Source organism: Enhydra lutris, unplaced genomic scaffold (assembly GCF_002288905.1).
Source record: "Enhydra lutris kenyoni isolate GAN:26980312 unplaced genomic scaffold, ASM228890v2 scaffoldscaffold69, whole genome shotgun sequence".
In the NCBI taxonomy this organism is placed as follows: domain Eukaryota; kingdom Metazoa; phylum Chordata; class Mammalia; order Carnivora; family Mustelidae; genus Enhydra; species Enhydra lutris.
In genome coordinates, this window is record NW_019154153.1 from 3605776 (window position 1) to 3623342 (window position 17567).

A 17567-nucleotide genomic window follows, 5' to 3' on the forward strand; every position below is an offset into this window, starting at 1 on the left:
CCCAGTAAGATGGGAAGGAAGAGCAGCGGGACAAACCTTGGGCATTCCCGAAGACCCGTGACCTGCAATTAGCCATGTGGATGCGGGGTTCCCTCCCTCCCCCACGGGTTGAGCAGGGCAAGCAGGGCGACAAGTGTCTCTCAGAAGGAGGAAGCTGCCCCAGCTGAGGCTATGGGGAGGCGTGGGCACGCTTGTGCCAGAGGAGGGCAACAAGGGAGCCCCGGGGAGGGGCGGGCGGCCACAAGCTGAACCAGGCAGCCCACAGGGTGTGAAGGACTAGCCGGAGTCAGGTTTTGGTGCCATGCACACAGGTATGTGTGTGCAAAGGGACGTGACGGGAATGGCACCAGTGTGTGTACGGAAATGGGAACTGGTATGTGGGTGTGGGCTGAAGCAGGGGCTGGGGCATCCCGTGCTGCCACTCCACGGTGGGTCTGGGGCTGGGCTGTTCCTGTGCTGGACTGGGAGGGTGATGGGGCCAAGCTGGGATCCCAGCGGCATGGTGGTGAGCAGCATTTCTCCACCTGTCTGGTCCTCTGCTAGACCCTGACCGGACCTCCTCCTCCTAGAACTTGACCCATGCCCAGCTCCTGTAAACGGTTAATTTTGGACTTGCTAGCCTCCTGAAGATTTCCTCCATGGGCAGCACTGAGCCCTGTGTGGGTGTAGGTGTCTTTGCTTCTGGAGGGCACTGACGTGTGGTGAGCTCCAATGCCTGTCCCTCCGCACCCTGCTCCAGCTTAGCAGAGGTGGGAAGCGGGTTCTAGGGGCTAGAGAGGTGGCAGGGCTGGGACGGGGAGATCTTGGGAAGGGGGAGATCTCTGGAAGTCACCTTGACTGTGGATAGCACTTGTTTATTCCTCGCTAGTGGGCTAGGGGCAGAAGGGCACAGTGGGGACGGGGTGAAAAGGGTAGGGGGGCAGGCCATCCTTTTGGCTTTTAAAAGTAACCCCCACAAGAGAGCTCTGACCTTGTGTTTATGTCTGACCTCTGCCTTGACATTTCTTCCCTGAGTCTAACTTGAATCCCACTTGCTGCACTGTTTCCTCTTGACTTGCCATGGCTCGGGGCCAGCTTCCCTTTCCACATGCTCATGCTTTCATTCTGCCATTCCGGTTTTTCACTCTAACCCATAAATTATGATCTTTCCAGTAACCTTAAAAAAAAAAAATACGTTCCATCAGTATCAGCTCATCAATGTGTTCTCTTCTGGTCTCCCCCATCCCGGCACAACCCAAACTCTGTGCCCACACTGGGCTCTGAGATCTGCTTCCCCACTCTGCACTCGCTTCTGGTCTTCCCTTCACTCACTCCTTGTCCCCACCAGGTCTCTCCTCCTCCCATTCTTGCAGACAGCTTGGCCCTCACGTGGTGCTTCTGGTCCGAGAACAGGAAGGCTTGTCCCCTGACCTCGCCCTTGGAGACCTTTGTGCTTGGGCTCACCCTGAGCTAAGCTACACTATGGCTTGGCAAGAAAAGGCTTATTTTTATCCCCTACCCTCCCGGCACCCCTGTTGAAGGGCTCATTCTCTCTTCCAGGGAGACTTAGAGCCCAGAGAGGACGTGTGAGTTGCCTAAGGTCACACAGCAAGTTAGAGACTCGGCTCCATCACTTATTGTATTGGTAAGTTCCTTCAGATCATTCAAAAGTTGTTTTTACTGAACACTTGCAGGGTGTCGAGTCCCGTCCCTTCATCTCTCTGAACTTCATTTCCTCATTGATAAAATGGAATTCGTAGTAATACCTACTCAAAGATTTTAATGAGGATGAAATTTAATAATGTATTGAAGAAGTCTAGGTTTGGGGCACAAGGATTAGTCAAATGTTAAACTTTTATTAATGTTATTATTGGCTAGGAATGGACTAGACCTTGGGTTTCCTGTCCGGTGCTTTTTTCTGTTAATGTTTTTTAATTAATTAATTCATCCATTCATCTGTCTGATAACGATTCCGGGCCCACTCCTCTGGGTGCCTAAGCCCCAATTCTGTAGCAATGTCTACCATCTACCATTGGTTCAAGTAGCACCAACTCTTTTCCCCGGGGCCAAATTGCCTCGTTCTTCCAACCTGACACTGGTTCTCAAAGCCTCCCCCAGCCCCCAGGGTCCGACGGTCTCCTCTGAACCTGGAAGCCTTCTTCCCTCCCTTCCTTCCCTCCTCCTCCCTTACATGGGAGGCTGGAGACCTCTGATTTCCGGTAGGTGCTTCTCTCTTCATCTTTCTTCCTGGGCTGAACTTGCCGTGGAAACCTGTGAGTGGGTCCCCATACCAGAATCTAACCCCGACAGGCTTTCCCGTTCCTGGGATAACCCGTACCCTCCAAGTCACCTTCAAAAATTTCCATAACCTCAAATGGCTCCTGCCACGCCCTTCTAACTGACTTGGGCTTGGGCTGTTGCCTGGGTTAAAAGGACCAACAAATAAACACAGACGCTTCTTTTAGTAAAAAGAATCCCTTGTGTTTCCCTGGAGCCTTGGAGGAGCACTTGGTAGCTTCGCGTCACTTTGACTCCCCCAGCGCCCCCCAGAGGTGAGGGGCGCTGTGTGGGTACTTCCCCCTGGAGCCCAGACCCCTCCTCCTGGCAGCTCCCTGGGAGCCAAGGCGGAGGTGGCCTCAGGGTGGCTGTGTGTGGGGGAGGGGGGAAGGCAAACAAGGACTCCAGGTATGACACCACGGTGCCGCAATTTGTCTCCTGGAGGTTGACAAATGGACAGCGATAGGGGCAGAGTAAAACCGAGGGAGGCCACGTCATTTTTCTGGCAGTCCAGGGAGCTCTGGGTTCTTTAGGAGAGCAGGGACTCAGGAAGGTCAATAACCTACTGTCATGCTTAGCCACGTCTGGGTCTCCCTTGAGGAGACCACCCACCCCAGTGAGAGTTGCTCTGAGATCGACTGCCAGAACCCCTTGCTTGTTCTCAGGACAGAGGTACAACGGGGAGAGAAGAACCAGGTTTCCCTCGAAGGCCTGTGCTTGGTCCTGGCACCAATCCCAGGTCTCCTCTGACCTTATTTAAAGACCCCACCTTCTCCTTCCCTCCCAATCAGACTCCCAGAGCTAGCTGGCTCCCATATTTACCCAGAGCTGATCGATTCCCTGGCACAGGGATGAGCACACAACCGGCCAGAGGAAGACCATGCAGTCAGCTGGGCCACACCTGCCCTTTGACCTCCTGTCACCCCTGGCAGGCTTTGATCCCTTCTGGCCTGGAGGCTGGAGGCTGGGCAGGTGCCATTCACTGGACAGCTGGGCAGACGGGCAAGCGGGGATGGTGGCTGGCTGTTAATATCAGAAGGGGACTCGGAATAAAAGACCTCAAGCCTTTCCCTCCCAGTCTACTCCTATGCGGTCATCGGCAAGTCCCTTCATCTGTCAAGGCCTGGATTTCCCCCTTTGCAAAATGGGCAAACTAAGATCGGCTCCTTATTTGCTCTCTGAGTCACGAGAGCAAAGTGTAACTTTTGGTGTAAATGTCATTGAGAGTTTGGGAAGAAAAGCAACACCCTGACGATTATTAAACCGTATTCCAACAAAGGGAAATGTGACCGTCGTGTTCCGACAATCATGAAAGCCTAGGAGGGAGAAAGCAGGGGTGGAGGGTGCGCATCGGGTTGGTACAGCTCACCCCTTCTCCCCCCATCTGGCAGTACCTGTCTCACCGTCCTGCTCTGCGGCCTCCTGGTCTATCGCGTCGCCATGGACAGAAAAGTGACAGTCCCCGCGGACGGGCCTCCTGTGGTCTCCTGGCTCCCTGAGGAGGGAGAGACGTTGAACCAGGAAGGCGAGGACCAGGTGAAGGATCGGGGCCAGTGGACCAACAAGATGGAGTTTGTGCTGTCAGTGGCCGGGGAGATCATTGGGCTGGGGAATGTCTGGAGGTTTCCCTATCTCTGCTACAAAAACGGAGGTGGTGAGTTCATTTTGAGGTAGGCATGGTGGGGAGAGCTGTGCCTTGACCGCCAGGCAGGGCCTACCTGGTGCCTCCTGCCTGGCGGTGTGATGAAATGGAAAGAGGCTAGATGGAGTCGGAGGGCCCGGGTCTGAGCTCTGGCGATGCCTCGGGGGTCCTCCGCCGTGAAGGAGGGATGCTGCCTCCCAGGGCCACGGTGAAGGGTAACAGAGGTCATGGGCAGGACTGAGGAATCTGAGTATGTAACAAGACAGGATAATAATAGTCCTTCATGATGGTGTACAACGTCGGTTGCTGATAGGAGCCATTGATTTAGCTGGTATTATTATGGCCCTGCCCTGTGCCAGGTGCTGTTCTAGATCTAGTCCAGAACACATTCTGTTGTTATATTCTAGATCAGGGTGCGGACTACAGCCAAAGAAGTAAAATGCATGATATGTTGAATGGCGAGGGGGTGGAATGGTGAGAAGCCAAGCAGGGATGGGGGTTGGAGAATGCTGGGTCGCTGGCGGTGGGGGACGTCGGGGGAAGGGTTTGAAAGGTGAAGTAAGGTGCCCAGGAAAGCGTGCGTTGAGGATGTGACTTGAAGGAGGTAAAGGAGTGAGTCTTGGGGATGGAGATCAGGTGAAGACCATTCCAAAAGGAGGGGAAAGCAAAGGCAAAGGTCCTGCGGTGAAAGTGCACCTGGCCTGTTTGGAGAACAGTGAGGAGGGCAGTGCCCAATGGGGAGAAGAGTAGGAGAAGAGATCAGAGAGGTAACAGGGCTCACATCCTGTAGGCTCTGCTCTGAGAGAGATAGGAACTGTTGAAGAATTTGAGCACAGGAATATGACCTTCTCTCTGATTTTTTTAAATTAAAGAAACATAATTTTATTATTTTTCAGCACTGATAGTAAAAATGAGCAGGGGTATGGTGGGAAGGGGCCAGCTCAATCTTTTTACGGGTACAATTAAAGGTTTTTCGCATATTCATAGAATTATGCAACCATCACCACAATTGATTTTAGAACATTTTCTTCATTCCAGAAGGAAGGCCTGAAGGCATTAGCAATCACTCTCTATTCCCTCTCGCTGCCAGCCCTTGGCAATCGCTGATCTACTTTCTGTGACCATGGGTTTACCTATTTAGCAATTTCATACAAATAGAAGTGTCCATTTGTATGAATTTATTTGTGACAGGACAGATTCATCATTGCTTTTTTTTTTTTTTTTAAAGATTTTATTTGTTTATTTGACAGAGAGAGATCACAAGTAGACAGAGAGGCAGGCAGAGAGAGAGAGAGAGAGAGGGAAGCAGGCCGAGAGCCCAATGCGGGACTCGATCCCAGGACCCTGAGATCATGACCCGAGCTGAAGGCAGCGGCTCAACCCACTGAGCCACCCAGGCGCCCTCATCATTGCTTTTTGAAAATACCTTTATTCTTTCTTGTGGAAATAGTACACATTTATTGGGAAACCTGAAACTTTCCCGAAAGGTAAAAAGAAGAAACATTCCTACTTAAGGATAATCATTGTTTAGAAAGTACTTCTAAACACTATTCATATTTAATTTTTTAAAAAAGATTATTTATTTTGGAGAGGGGGGCAGGGGCTGAGAGGGAGAGAGAGAATCTCCAGATTCCCTGCTGAGCGTAGAGCCTGACATGGTGCTTAGTCCCACGACCAGGGGATCATGACTTGAGCGGAAGTCAAGAGTCAGATGCTTACCCAACTAAGCCCTTCATATTTACTTTGACAGGTATTTACTGAGCATCTACCAGGTACCTTGTTCTGTATTTCAAACCTTTTAGTTATTATTACCAAGTGTTTGAACTAATGACTCCAAAGAAATAGGAATGGGGTTTCTTGGCATGTGAGGGTTATGGGGCGAGGCTGTGGAGTGGGGGTGAATGCTGGCCAGAGATTAGGGGAGGCGGGGAGAAGTGGTAGGGGTGGTGACTTGTTTCTTTGTCCCAGGCCAATTTCACGGACATGCAAGGCATTCGTGTTCTAGCTAAAGATGATGGAGGCTGAGCCCTCATTTCACAGAGCACACAGAGGCTCCTTGGGATGTTTTGTGACTTGCCCAAGATCGTAGAAGTGGTTGGGAGCTGTGCACCCTGGCTGCCTGGCTCCTGGCTCGCCCATTACTCGCCCTGCCATCTGAAAAGGAGGGAGAAAGAGGGTCCAGGGGACAGGTTTTCGGGTTCAGGTACCCACAGGTGTCCCGCCTGGTGGCTGCCCTTGGCTGTGACCTCGGTCCTGGCCATGGGGTGGTGTGGGAAGGCGAGCACGTAGGACAGTGAGCAGGGACACCGGGCTGAGCCTGGGTGATCCGTGAAGAGGCGGTGCCAGAACGCAGCTGCTGGGCGGAGTCTGGGTACTCATGTCAGCTCTGTCCCAACCTAAGTACCCGGGGAGGACACCTCACCACCCCTCTCTCCTGTCTCCCTTATTTCCCCACACATGAGGGACTGAGCAAGGTCAGGGGTCCCAATCTGAGGTCACTGGTCTTTGGGGGTCCAGGAAATAGGCATGTAGTTTTCCTTATTTCAGACAACGTAATGATGGATCTACATGGGAACACTACTTCACCGACCAACTCAAGTGTCAACTTTTTGCTTTAGGCTAGAATTTTATGAACTTGCTGTGATAACAGGGTTTCTCTCGAGCTGACCATAAATCCTTTGTTAGCAGTTAGGATGTGAGGGCGATCTGGCTGCGACATCTTTCACCTCATTGGTCACCAGGGTTGATTCGGCTGATCTGGAAGTCCAGGCGGGTGTCCCCTTGTCCCTCACCACTCCACATGCGTCCTTCCCGAAGCTGCCTGCTTGGTCTGAAGAGACAACCTTTCCCGAGAGAAGAGGGCCGTTCTTCTGTATAGGAGGGTATAGAAGTAGCAACGTTCCCCTTCTAGAACCTCCAGACAAGCTCTCCGGGTCTGTTTGTAGGAGAACATAGGGTAGTCAAGCTTCCACATGAAGAACCACAGGGGGCAGTCTGACTGGCTTTAAAAAAAAAAATTTTTTTTAAAGCTATTAAATATAGTTTTTGCTGATCTATTAATCAGTTCATAATGAATTGATAATTAGTCAACCAACGGTTCTATAGAGGAAAATCTTTCAAGAGGGATGAAAAAAATAGTGTTATTGGTGTAATCATGTCTTTGGTTACAAAAAAAACCAGGGTGTCGCCAAATTAAATCATCATCAAAAAAGGGTTCACCCCAAAAGAGAATTTTATGACTCCTGAGTTTGCAAACTGTTAGTGGTTCAGGAGTGAGTGCTTGGCAGAGATAATAAGGCATACCTTAGAGCAAAGGGAGGGAGACTTTAAACACATCTTGAGTCATCCCGTCCTCACAGATCCCTGGGGGGCCTCACCCAGCTGCTCGGGCCCAGAGCCTGGGCAGATGCCAAGAGAACTGTGGGCCAGGTCAGCCTTCCCGAGTGAGGATTCTCAGATGTTCATTGGAGAGGTGGATGTTTACAGTGATAGTGTGTTGAAAACCCAGGGAGAAAGCCAAGAATGGATGCCTGTAGGCGCTCCAGGACCAACTTCCTCCCACTGCCTGCCGTGGCCCAGGCCTGGGCCGACTCAGCCTGAGCGTGGCCCAGCTCCAGACCTCCTGAGCTCTCCTCAGTTTCAGTGGGGCAGAAGTCTACATAGCCAAGGGTAGGGCTGAGGCCGTCTCCTTCCGGAGAGGGAAGGACCTCCACACAGCCAGCAGGAAGGGGCCCATGAGTCACATGCCACCACAGACTTCCAGTAAAGCACCCTCCGGGAGAGCCCCGCACACTGCCCCTCAGCCTCACCCCTGTAACCCACTAAGCCACGTAACCTGGAGTCAGGGGTGTTGCTCCAGGCAAAGCTGGGGTTACAAAGGACTTCAGGACTTGGAGAATTACTGGCTGCCGTGGCTCTAGAGGGCCCAGAAGTCTTACAGATCCTTCTCCTTCACTCTCATATTGCTGCTGGCAGTGCAGATGGGTAGGAGAGGCTGGGAGGACCATTTGGAAATGCACGTCAAAGACTTTTAAAAAGTGTTCAAGCCCCAAGGGTAGAAGCAACCCAAACGTCCATCAATGGACACAGGGATAAACAAAATGTGATATATACACACGAGGGAATATTACTCAGCCTCAAAATGTGGAAAGGCATGGAGAAACCTTGAGGACATGAAGCTAAGTGAAATAAGCCAGACAAAAACATAAAAACATAAGTACTGTATGATTCCTCTTATGTGGGATATCTAGAAAAACAATAGAGAAGGTGTAGAACAGTGGTTACCAGGGGCCCAGGGAGAGGCGGGGAATAGGGATGTAGTGTTTAATGGAGTTTCAGATTGGGCTGGCTGAGAAGGTTCTGGAAACCGATGGTGGTGGTGATTGGATAACAATGTGAATGTACTTAGTGCCACTGTACCGTACACTTAAAAATGGTTAAAAAGTAAAATTTATGTTACATGTATTTTACCACCAAATAAAGCAATTCATCTACTGGAAATTTATACGAAGGAGCCAGTTAGCTAAATGCACAAGGATGTGGACCGCAGATCACAGTGGAGTTTGCAGTGAAACAACCAGAGGTCAGTGGAGGTACGGATGAGATGAGCTAGGACAGATGCTTATGCTGGAATATAACACGGCCATTGAAATGATGCTGTCTACATTTATTGGTATAATAGGTTCATGATATGTTTTTAAATGGTTATCAAGGAATGTATAGCAGGTACTCATTTTTGCCAAAAAAAGAGAAATATGTGTGTGTGTGTGTGTGTGTGTGTGTGTTTATAAGACTATTGGAAGGCTATACAATGTTTTTTTTTTCCCTTTTTCCCCCCTTTGTACTTTCTATTTTTCCTACACAGTAAGGTGGATGACTTGGGTAAGAACACAGACTCAGGATCAGACCAGCTGGCTTGGTGTCTCAGTTTCTTCCTCTGTAAAATGGGGATAACAATGGTACCTGCCCCATGGGAGGTGGTTCTGTGAGAATTTGGATGATGGTGGAGCGTTTAGAAGAACGCCTCACACACAGTAAGCACTCCATAAGTGCTAAGGATTATTTTGGTGCAGAAAACAATAATCCGTTCACCCCCGGGTACACTTCTGAGGTGACGTATATGTCTTAGAGACTGAAGTGGGCATTGGTGGCTTAGGGTTGTCTCCAAATTCACTACTTTGCTGGATGCTTTTTTGGCCTGGCCTCCCGTGGGTCGGCACCTAATCACATGACTGCTGAAACCCCCGCACCGGAGAATTGGCCTGAGCAGAAAGGCCTTCTCTGCTGGGACCCCAGTTCGGATCCGGGCCTGGTATAGGGGGGGGAAAAATCTGAAAATTATTAGAGGAAAAATAATTTTTTTGAGGTGTCTGTGTTTGTTTTTCTCTAAAATGTAACACACTTGATAACTTAACAGGCATATCAAATTATACAGAACACATGTTTCGGTTCCAAAAATAATAAATAGACTAAGTTTGTGAAGCACACTGACAAAATGAATTGGGCATCTATTAGGATTTCCACCTAAATGTTCACTCCTTTTTCTTCTAAGGTCTTTCCTATCCCGGGGGGGAGGGGTTCAGACTGAAAATTTCTGCCCGTCCCTGTTCATAGACAGGAGGAAGCCGACGTGGGCCCCTGGGAGGGTGGGGAAGGAGATTACAGATGCTGAGTAGTGGGACGCTGGTCTCCCAGACGGGTCGAGGACTCAGCCCCTGCCCCCCTTCTTCCACAGGAGCCTTCTTCATCCCCTACTTCATCTTCTTCTTCACCTGTGGCATCCCGGTGTTCTTCCTGGAGGTGGCGTTGGGCCAGTACACCAGCCAAGGCAGTGTGACAGCCTGGAGAAAGATCTGCCCCCTTCTCCAGGGTGAGTGTTCCCCTTTGCCCTCCTACCAGGGCCCCCAAGAGAGTCCATGCCTCCGCCGCTCCTCCCCTTTCCTTCCCCGCCACCACCTTCTTATTCATCTACTGTGGGGGACACGAGGAAGTGTCATCGGACTTTGGGGGGCCCAAAACTTATAGATCCTGGGGAGGAAGGCACTCCTCAAGAAAGACGATACAAAATCACCACTGCAAAACTAGATACAGAGCCAGGAAGGGGTCCTTGCCAGTGAGGAATTGTGAAGGTTCATCTTCCTCAGCTTCCTGAAAAGTTGTTCTGTGTATACGGCACGGCAGCAGACATGCCACCGAGGCCCATAACCATAGTAACGACGACAATGACGACGGCTAACAACTACTGAGCCTGCTATATGTTGGGGCTCAAGTAAGAACTTTACGTGCATTTCCTCATCGGATCCTCTAGTAATAACTCACTTAGTTATTTGTAGATGAGAAAATGAGATCATTCACTGAGGATTTGAACCCAGGTCACCCCGAGCTGAAAATTCACGCTATTTCCTGTGTTAGGTTAGGGATTCGGTTAGGGACAGCTCCTGTTCTCTCTGTGGATTTGCTGGCTAATGTGAGCAGCTTGGGGTGTCCTTCCCCCACTCCACTTTTAGTTGATTGGGCCAGTGCCCCAGGGGCCATTGGGAAACCCAACCTTTGTCTCTGAGGGGTTCCTGGCCTATGTGAAATGAGGAGAGGACTCTTTCCCTCACATCCATCTCTGAGAGCCTCAGGGACTGGGCTATCTGGGGTTACTGCCCAGCTTGGTAGGCTGGGCAGAGGTGGCCATGGGGGGAAATTACTGGTTCCTGAACAGGCTGGGAACCTGACCACTGACTGGGGGTTTGGCTGTAGGGACCAGGCTAGTTTGGGGCTAGTAGATTCCTCTTGGGGCACCCATGGGACCTCTGGAGGAGCAGCAGTAAGGGGCTGGGGTAGGGCAAAGCTTGGCCTGCACACCTTTCTACTCACGAGGGCCGGGTCCTGCTGGAGTGCTGTGGCTTCAGCCAGAGTAGTTTCTCAGCATTCTGCTCTGGACCCCAGGGGTCGCCTAATATCCCACACAGCTGGGCTCTATCCCTAGGATCCAGGGACGAATCTCCCGCAGGTATCTACTAACTCTCCAAGGGGGTCACTGCAGATAGGGTGAGCAAACCGATCATTGGATGGGGGTTGGAGGGAAGGATTGCTGCTCCTTCCCTCTTTTCCAAGTAGAAGAGACAGACCCTGAGGCCTGGGGTCTCAGGGAGAGATGCATTCAAGGTGTGTGCACCTATGTTGGTGGGAGGGTCCAAGGCTGCTTACTACCTGCCCTCCATCTGCTAAGGGCGCCAACCCCACAGATCACCCTCCCCATACGGGAGGACACACCCTGTGCTCACCCTCCCTCCCCCTCAATTTACACAGAGGCACAAGCTTCCTTCTCCTCCACCCCCCCAGATCATCCCTCCCTTCAGAGATGGGGCAAACCACCACCACCACCCACCCGCCCTGCGCGCTGCCTCCTCCTGGGTCAGGTCGGTGCTTACTGGGCGGTGGGAGCACAGCGCGTTCCGGCGGCGGTGGAGACGAGTGGCTGCACAGTGGCCGCTTGTTTGGGAGTGTCTGTGTGCGCGCGTTCAGAACTGCCGGGCCGCGGGGCTCCCCGGGGACCCTCCCCGCCATCAGCAGCCCCCGCCCCCATCCCTCCAGAGGCCCCAGCGGGTCGCTTGAGGGCGCCCCCCCCCACAACGCCTGCATGCTGTGCGGAGACCCAAACGCAGGAAAACATGGGGGGCCTCCAGTCGAGGTGGCCAGGCCCGCGGGAACAGACAATCAGGGTGGGCTCGCCCGGCCAAGGGCAGGTTTTGTGGACAGTCACCTGGCCAAGGGCAGGTTTTGTGGACAGTTGGCATTGATTTTCCGACCTGCCTCTGGGTTTTGCTTTATTAAATCCTTCTGGAGCACCGGCTTCCCGGGCCACCAGCCGAATCTCCAGGACTTGGGGCCCCGGGGGTGGGGGGTGCTGGGACTCAGGACAAACAGGCAGGCCCTGGCAGGGCACCGCGCCCACTTCTCCACCAGTTTTTGCACCTCGGGACTAACGGCCGCCCTGGCAACGTGTTACTTTTAAAATGACTGTGGAAAAGATCCCACGTTTGCAGGAGCAGGCGGGGCGGGAAGGGGGGAGTGGGGGGGCGTACTGTGCCAGCCCTTGCTCCTTCCCAGCCCTGGTTTGAGCGCGGGAGGGGTGCCCCACGGCCAGCCTCCAGACTGCTCCCCTGTGTCAGACCTGGGTGCACAGGTCGCGCCTCTGGGGACACTCTTGCCCCTCGCTCCCCTGTGAGCTGGCATTTTGAGACCCACTCAGGCTCCCGGTTCTCCACGGTGACCACTTCTCCTTTTTTTTTTTTTCTTTTTTTCTTCTTTGCCGGTTTCTTTAGGTCTTTGCTCTTACCTTGAGCAAAAGATAACTCCTCTGTTCTTCCTGCCCCTTTTCATTTTACAAGTCATGCGTGACTGTCATAGAAAAACTAGAGAATGCAGATGGACAAAAGGAAAAAAAAATAACTTTAAAAAAGTGAACTAAAATCTTATCACCCAGAGAACCACAGGGAGCTTTTGGATGGCAATCCTTCCAGAGTTTATCTCATTAAAAAGGTGGGGGGGAATGTAAGTTAAGTAAATTATGCATAAGGAGAAAAAAAATTAAAAAGAAGATATACGTTCAAACATGTATTGCAAAACTGGAAGAATGCAAACCGTGGTGTTCTGTAGCCTGGGTTTCTTAGAAAAATGTGCTGTCTGTGGCTTCTCAGGCCAATAAACAGATGTGGTGAGTCTCTTCGGGTAGCACCCAATCCCTGGCCAGCCACTGCAGGAGGCTTCCGTGCGGCTCTGCTGGACTAACTTGATCTCTTGGATTCTCCTTGTTGCTCCCCCATTCCTCCCCCACCCCCAACAGGCATCGGTCTGGCATCTGTGGTCATCGAGTCCTATCTGAACATCTACTACATCGTTATCCTCGCCTGGGCCCTCTTTTACCTGTTCAGCTCCTTTACCTCTGAGCTGCCCTGGACAACCTGTACCAATAGCTGGAACACAGGTATCCATTGTTTCGGCCGCTGGGCTGGGGCCTCTCCCAGCTTGGATGTACTAGACGCCCAAGGGCGAGCAAAAGCCATGCGGCCCCAGCCCTCCCCGAGCCTACGGTCTCGTGGGAGAAACAGACCAATTAATCAAATAATTACAAATTACACCGGGTGAAAGAAGCAGCAGAAACCCGACAACAGCGGGAGGAAAATTGATGGCTGAGGGCTGAAGGATGAGAAGGAACCCATCATGGGAACAGCAGCCCATCTGGGGCGAAGAGCAGGCGCAGGACACAGTCCCTTTGTGTGTTGAGTGGAGAGACAGTGGGCCAGTCATGGGGGCAGAGGAGGGATCTGAGGTCTGTGTCAGAGGTTGGTGGGCGGGGTGGCCAGGGCACAGCCAGATTCCCTGGAACAAGAGCTGTATGAGGCACACGGGGAGGGGGGCTGGTCCCATGAATGGCCTGGGTGGTCAACTCCTAGGAAATGGGGGCTCTGAGGGAAGCTCTTGGGATCGGGAATGATGGGGACCGCCAGGCTGTAAGGTCAGAGGGTCGGAGAGGACCAGAGTGTCAGGGCATCTCTCCCCCTCTGGTCCCTAGCTGACGCCCAGCCCCCCTTGTCCCCAACAGAGCACTGCATGGACTTCCTGAACCGCTCGGGAGCCCGCACAGCCACCCCCTCCGAGAACTTCACCTCGCCTGTCATGGAATTCTGGGAGTAGGTGCTGGGTTTGGATGCCATGTGCCAGGGGCCCCAAGCGGGAGATGTGGATGTCCGAGACCTGGGACTTGGAGGGAGGGTTTAAGCCTTTCTGCGCACACTCTCCAGCCCTTACCCACCTCCCCCACCTGCACATCATTGGGACCTGGGGGCACACTCGCATCTACCCGGACTCATCCACTGACACACTCCCAATGACCCTGAGTCCACCTGTGTCCGCCCAGGCCCACACATTTACCCGTGTCATCTTGTTGCCTTGCACCAATCCACCCCACCCCCCAAGGATCTACCTACACCTTCATTCCTACCGACATGTGTCCCCTGGCGCATGGCCAATGGTCTGCCCCGGCTCGCAAGAGCAGGTGGTGCCCATCACTCCCCAGCTCCGTGTTCAGGGATGTCATGTGGGTAGCTTGAAGTGGGCCAAGGTGATCGTATTGGTACCACAGAGATTGACAGACCCCATACTCGCACCTACACCCTCCCACGTGACTATGCCCACACGTGTCCAGCTTCATGCCCACAAAGGTCCGCCTATACCCTTACGTATTTACCAACACTCACACGTGTCTGCCTGCACCCGCACACTTGTGTGTCCCCATGTCACCCAAAGCTCCCACATCCACCAACACTTACGTGCACACATTTCCACTGCTCCCTGCGCTCTTCAGGTGCTAAAACACAGTTAGCCCCCCTGTTAGATACCCATGCACTTGTATCTCAACCTGCCCGTGTAAGTATCTACTCTCCATCTGCTCGTCCATGCCTTACTTACCACCCTCACTCTCTCTCTCTTTCTCTATCTCTCTCTGTACAACAGAGAAAGCTGGATGGTTAGAAAGACAAAGATACCTATGGGATTACGTGATTTGGTCTTCTAACAGCAGGGGCATACAGACCACAGGTGGGAACATGGCATGGCCATGGGTGGGGGGGTGCAGCGGGATGGGGAGGGGAAGCCTGGAACATGAGATCTGTGGGGTCAGCGCTAAGAATCAAGAGACTTGAAGACAAACACCAAGTTGTCCCCTTTCACCTGCCACCTGGTTATTAATTCTTTTTCCATCCTCAGGAGACGTGTTTTGGGCATCACCTCAGGCATCCATGACTTGGGGGCCTTGCGCTGGGAGCTGGCCCTGTGCCTCCTGCTTGCCTGGATCATCTGCTACTTCTGCATCTGGAAGGGGGTCAAGACCACGGGCAAGGTGAGGTGTTCTGGCCCCTGGTAAGCTCTCTCCGGCCCCCAGAAGCCCTGGGGACACTCACAGAGTCCCCCTGGAGAAGTGAAAGAAAGAGTAGTGTAAGGGAGAGGTAAGGTGAGAACAGGGGAAATGGTAAGAAGAGTTTAACTCAGTACAAGGAAAGACTTTCTCTTTCAATATGATTATAAAAGATCCGTTTACGTAAGTAACGTACAGATCGAAATAAGAAACCTAGAAGTCCCCTTAATCACTGTACCAGCCAGCATGACGGCCATTTGGATCTACGAATCCCCATTAATGTTTCGTTGTATTGCCTTCTAGTTTCCTTTATGTGTGTGTCTATGTCCATCTGTATTAATTATGTGTGTACATGACACAATTAGCATCGTACACTTTTATGACTTGCTTTTTGTAGTATGTGGTATGAACCAGCAAACAGAACTGTCTTTGAGGTGGTGAGTTTCCAATCGTCAAAGGGGTTCAAGCCAAGAATGGACAACAGTGGCTTATTGTGTGTGTAGAGAGTTCAAATTGGAGCCATTATTTCCAACCCAGGAAATCTGAGGTTGAGGCTTCATGCTTTTTAAAAAAGCCAGGAATAGACAGGATACTGACTGCACCAATTAGCCTGTTCTGGGGGCAGCCCCCCCCATCCCCGGGATTGTTGTAATAATAATAACACTAGTGATGGCGATAATAACACAGATCTTGCCGTCACCTCCGACAAGGAGCTGAGCTCGGTCAGGGGGCAGAGTGGACCCCTTGGAGTGTTTCCATATCCCAGAACTCAGGCCACTGCTGCTCCCCCAACCTTAAGCCTGGAAAAGCACAGTGTAAATTTTGTCACAGGTCACTGTGAGGATCTGCTCCCCCTCTGTCTCCGAGACCTACCCTCACCAGGGGGCACAAGGAGAACAGCCAGGATTCCGGGAGACCAGATTCCGGATTTTAAGATAGCCTTTGAAATGTTTTGGCTGGGAGCTTGTGCCTCTCCCTCCCTTCTTCCGTCCTTGCCCTGCTGGTGTGCATCTCACACTCCACCGGCCTCGCAGCCCAAGACCCGCTAGAAATTGTAAGGAAGCTGTGGAGAGTTACGGGTGCTCACCCCTCTTGGTGTCTCTAAGGAGGCGTCTGACGCTGAGCTGGGGGCCGCTCTTGTTGCCTGAGGAGGAGTGACAGGAGGACAGCCGGAGGTTCCGTGGCACCTCCTGGCATCTGTGTCCCCAGCAGGAGTGACCTGGGGATGCTTCCCTGCAGGTTGTTTATTTCACGGCCACGTTTCCCTACCTGATGCTGATTATCCTTTTGATCCGTGGCGTCACCCTTCCCGGAGCCTCTGAGGGCATCATTTATTACTTGAAGCCCGATTTGCTTCGCCTCAAGGACCCCCAGGTAGGAGCTGTGCTGGGGACCTTTCCCTGCTGTCTCCCTCCCCAAACCACAGCCGTACTTTTGAAAATCTCTGGTTGCTTTTCTTTTGGTTTAAAGGCAGTATATCGGGAACTCAGTCGGTTAAGCCTCTGCCTTTGGCTCAGGTCATGATCTCAGGGTTCTGGAATCGAGCCCTGCATGAGGCTCCCTGCTCAGTGGGGAGCCTGCTTCTCCCTCTTCCTCTGCTGCTCCCCCTCCACCTGCTTGTGCTCTCCTTCTGTCAAATAAATAAATAAAATCTTTTAAAAAATTAAAAAAAAAAATAAAGGCAACGTATCCCCACTGGAGAACAATTAAAGATCTCTTGAAATACCACCATTAGCTGTTTCTCTATGAGCATTTTAGATTTCCTTCCAAGTCTTCTTCTAGTTGTGTGTGTGTATGTGTGTGTGTTTTAACATAGTTGAGATAATTCTGTAGAAATATATCTTTTTTCATTTAAATTATATTGTAAGCATTTTCCATATTATTAAATTCATTTGTAAATGTCATTTTAAACACTTGCCTACACTGTGTCCTCCATCTATCACCCATTCAGTCACTCATCCACCCAGAATGTACCCATCAAGCTACATTCTGGTACATTCAAGGTACATGAGGACCCATCAAGGGCCAGGTAGTGCTCTAAGAACGGAGCGGACAGTGCGCATGACGGACAGGCTCCGTGTCCTCTGAGCACTTACACGTGGAGCAGGTGTCATCAACCTGCTCCTATTCTTGGACAGTTAGGTCAGGCATCTTTTTGAAGATTTTATGTATTTATTTGACAGACAGAGATAGGCAGAGAGGCAGGAAGAGAGAGAGAGAGGAGGAAGCAGGCTTCCTGCCGAGCAGAGGGATCCCTGGCTCGATCCCAGGACTCTGAGACCATGACCTGAGCCGAAGGCAGAGGCCTAACCCACTGAGCCACCCAGGCATCCGGGCATTTTTTTGTTTTTCAAATGGTCACATATTTAGCTGCAACGGACACCTTGTGTTTAGATCTTGGACCACATCTCTGATTATTTCCTGACAGCCTCTGGAATCACTAAGTCCAAGAGCATGTGCCTTTAAGTTTCTTGAAACGTACTGGCTTTAGAGAAATGGAGACTTTCTCCACCAGTATTGCAGGACACCCTTTTTTCCTCCAGGGCCCATAAGATTCCATAATAATTTGCTTTAAACTTTGATCTAATTTGAGAGATCAAAATAGTATCATTTTGTTGTTTTAATTAATTAATTAATTAATTTTTTAAAAACATTTTATTTATTTGACAGACAGAATACAAGTAGGCAGAGAGGCAGGCAGAGAGAGAGGAAGGGAAGCAGGCTCCCTACTGAGCAGAGAGCCCGATGCGGGGCTCGATCCCC

At 51.5% G+C, this 17567-nt stretch overlaps 1 protein-coding gene across 3 annotated transcripts in view; it reads left to right on the forward strand.

Moving 5' to 3' along the window:
* Positions 1-298: 298 nt before the first annotated feature.
* Positions 299-17567, forward strand: part of LOC111159720 (solute carrier family 6 member 12) — a 25497-nt gene continuing 8228 nt past the window's right edge. For 2 of the 3 annotated variants that reach the window (XM_022522285.1, XM_022522287.1), the window contains exons 1-8: positions 299-311; positions 1540-1624; positions 3648-3910; positions 9633-9767; positions 12735-12875; positions 13494-13581; positions 14657-14789; positions 16044-16178. In XM_022522285.1, coding sequence (XP_022377993.1) covers positions 302-311; positions 1540-1624; positions 3648-3910; positions 9633-9767; positions 12735-12875; positions 13494-13581; positions 14657-14789; positions 16044-16178 — 990 coding nt within the window. In that variant the 5' untranslated portion in view covers positions 299-301. Of the gene's footprint in view, positions 312-1539; positions 1625-3647; positions 3911-8874; positions 8932-9632; positions 9768-12734; positions 12876-13493; positions 13582-14656; positions 14790-16043; positions 16179-17567 lie in introns of those variants that run through there. The other variant, XM_022522288.1, reaches the window with a different exon arrangement.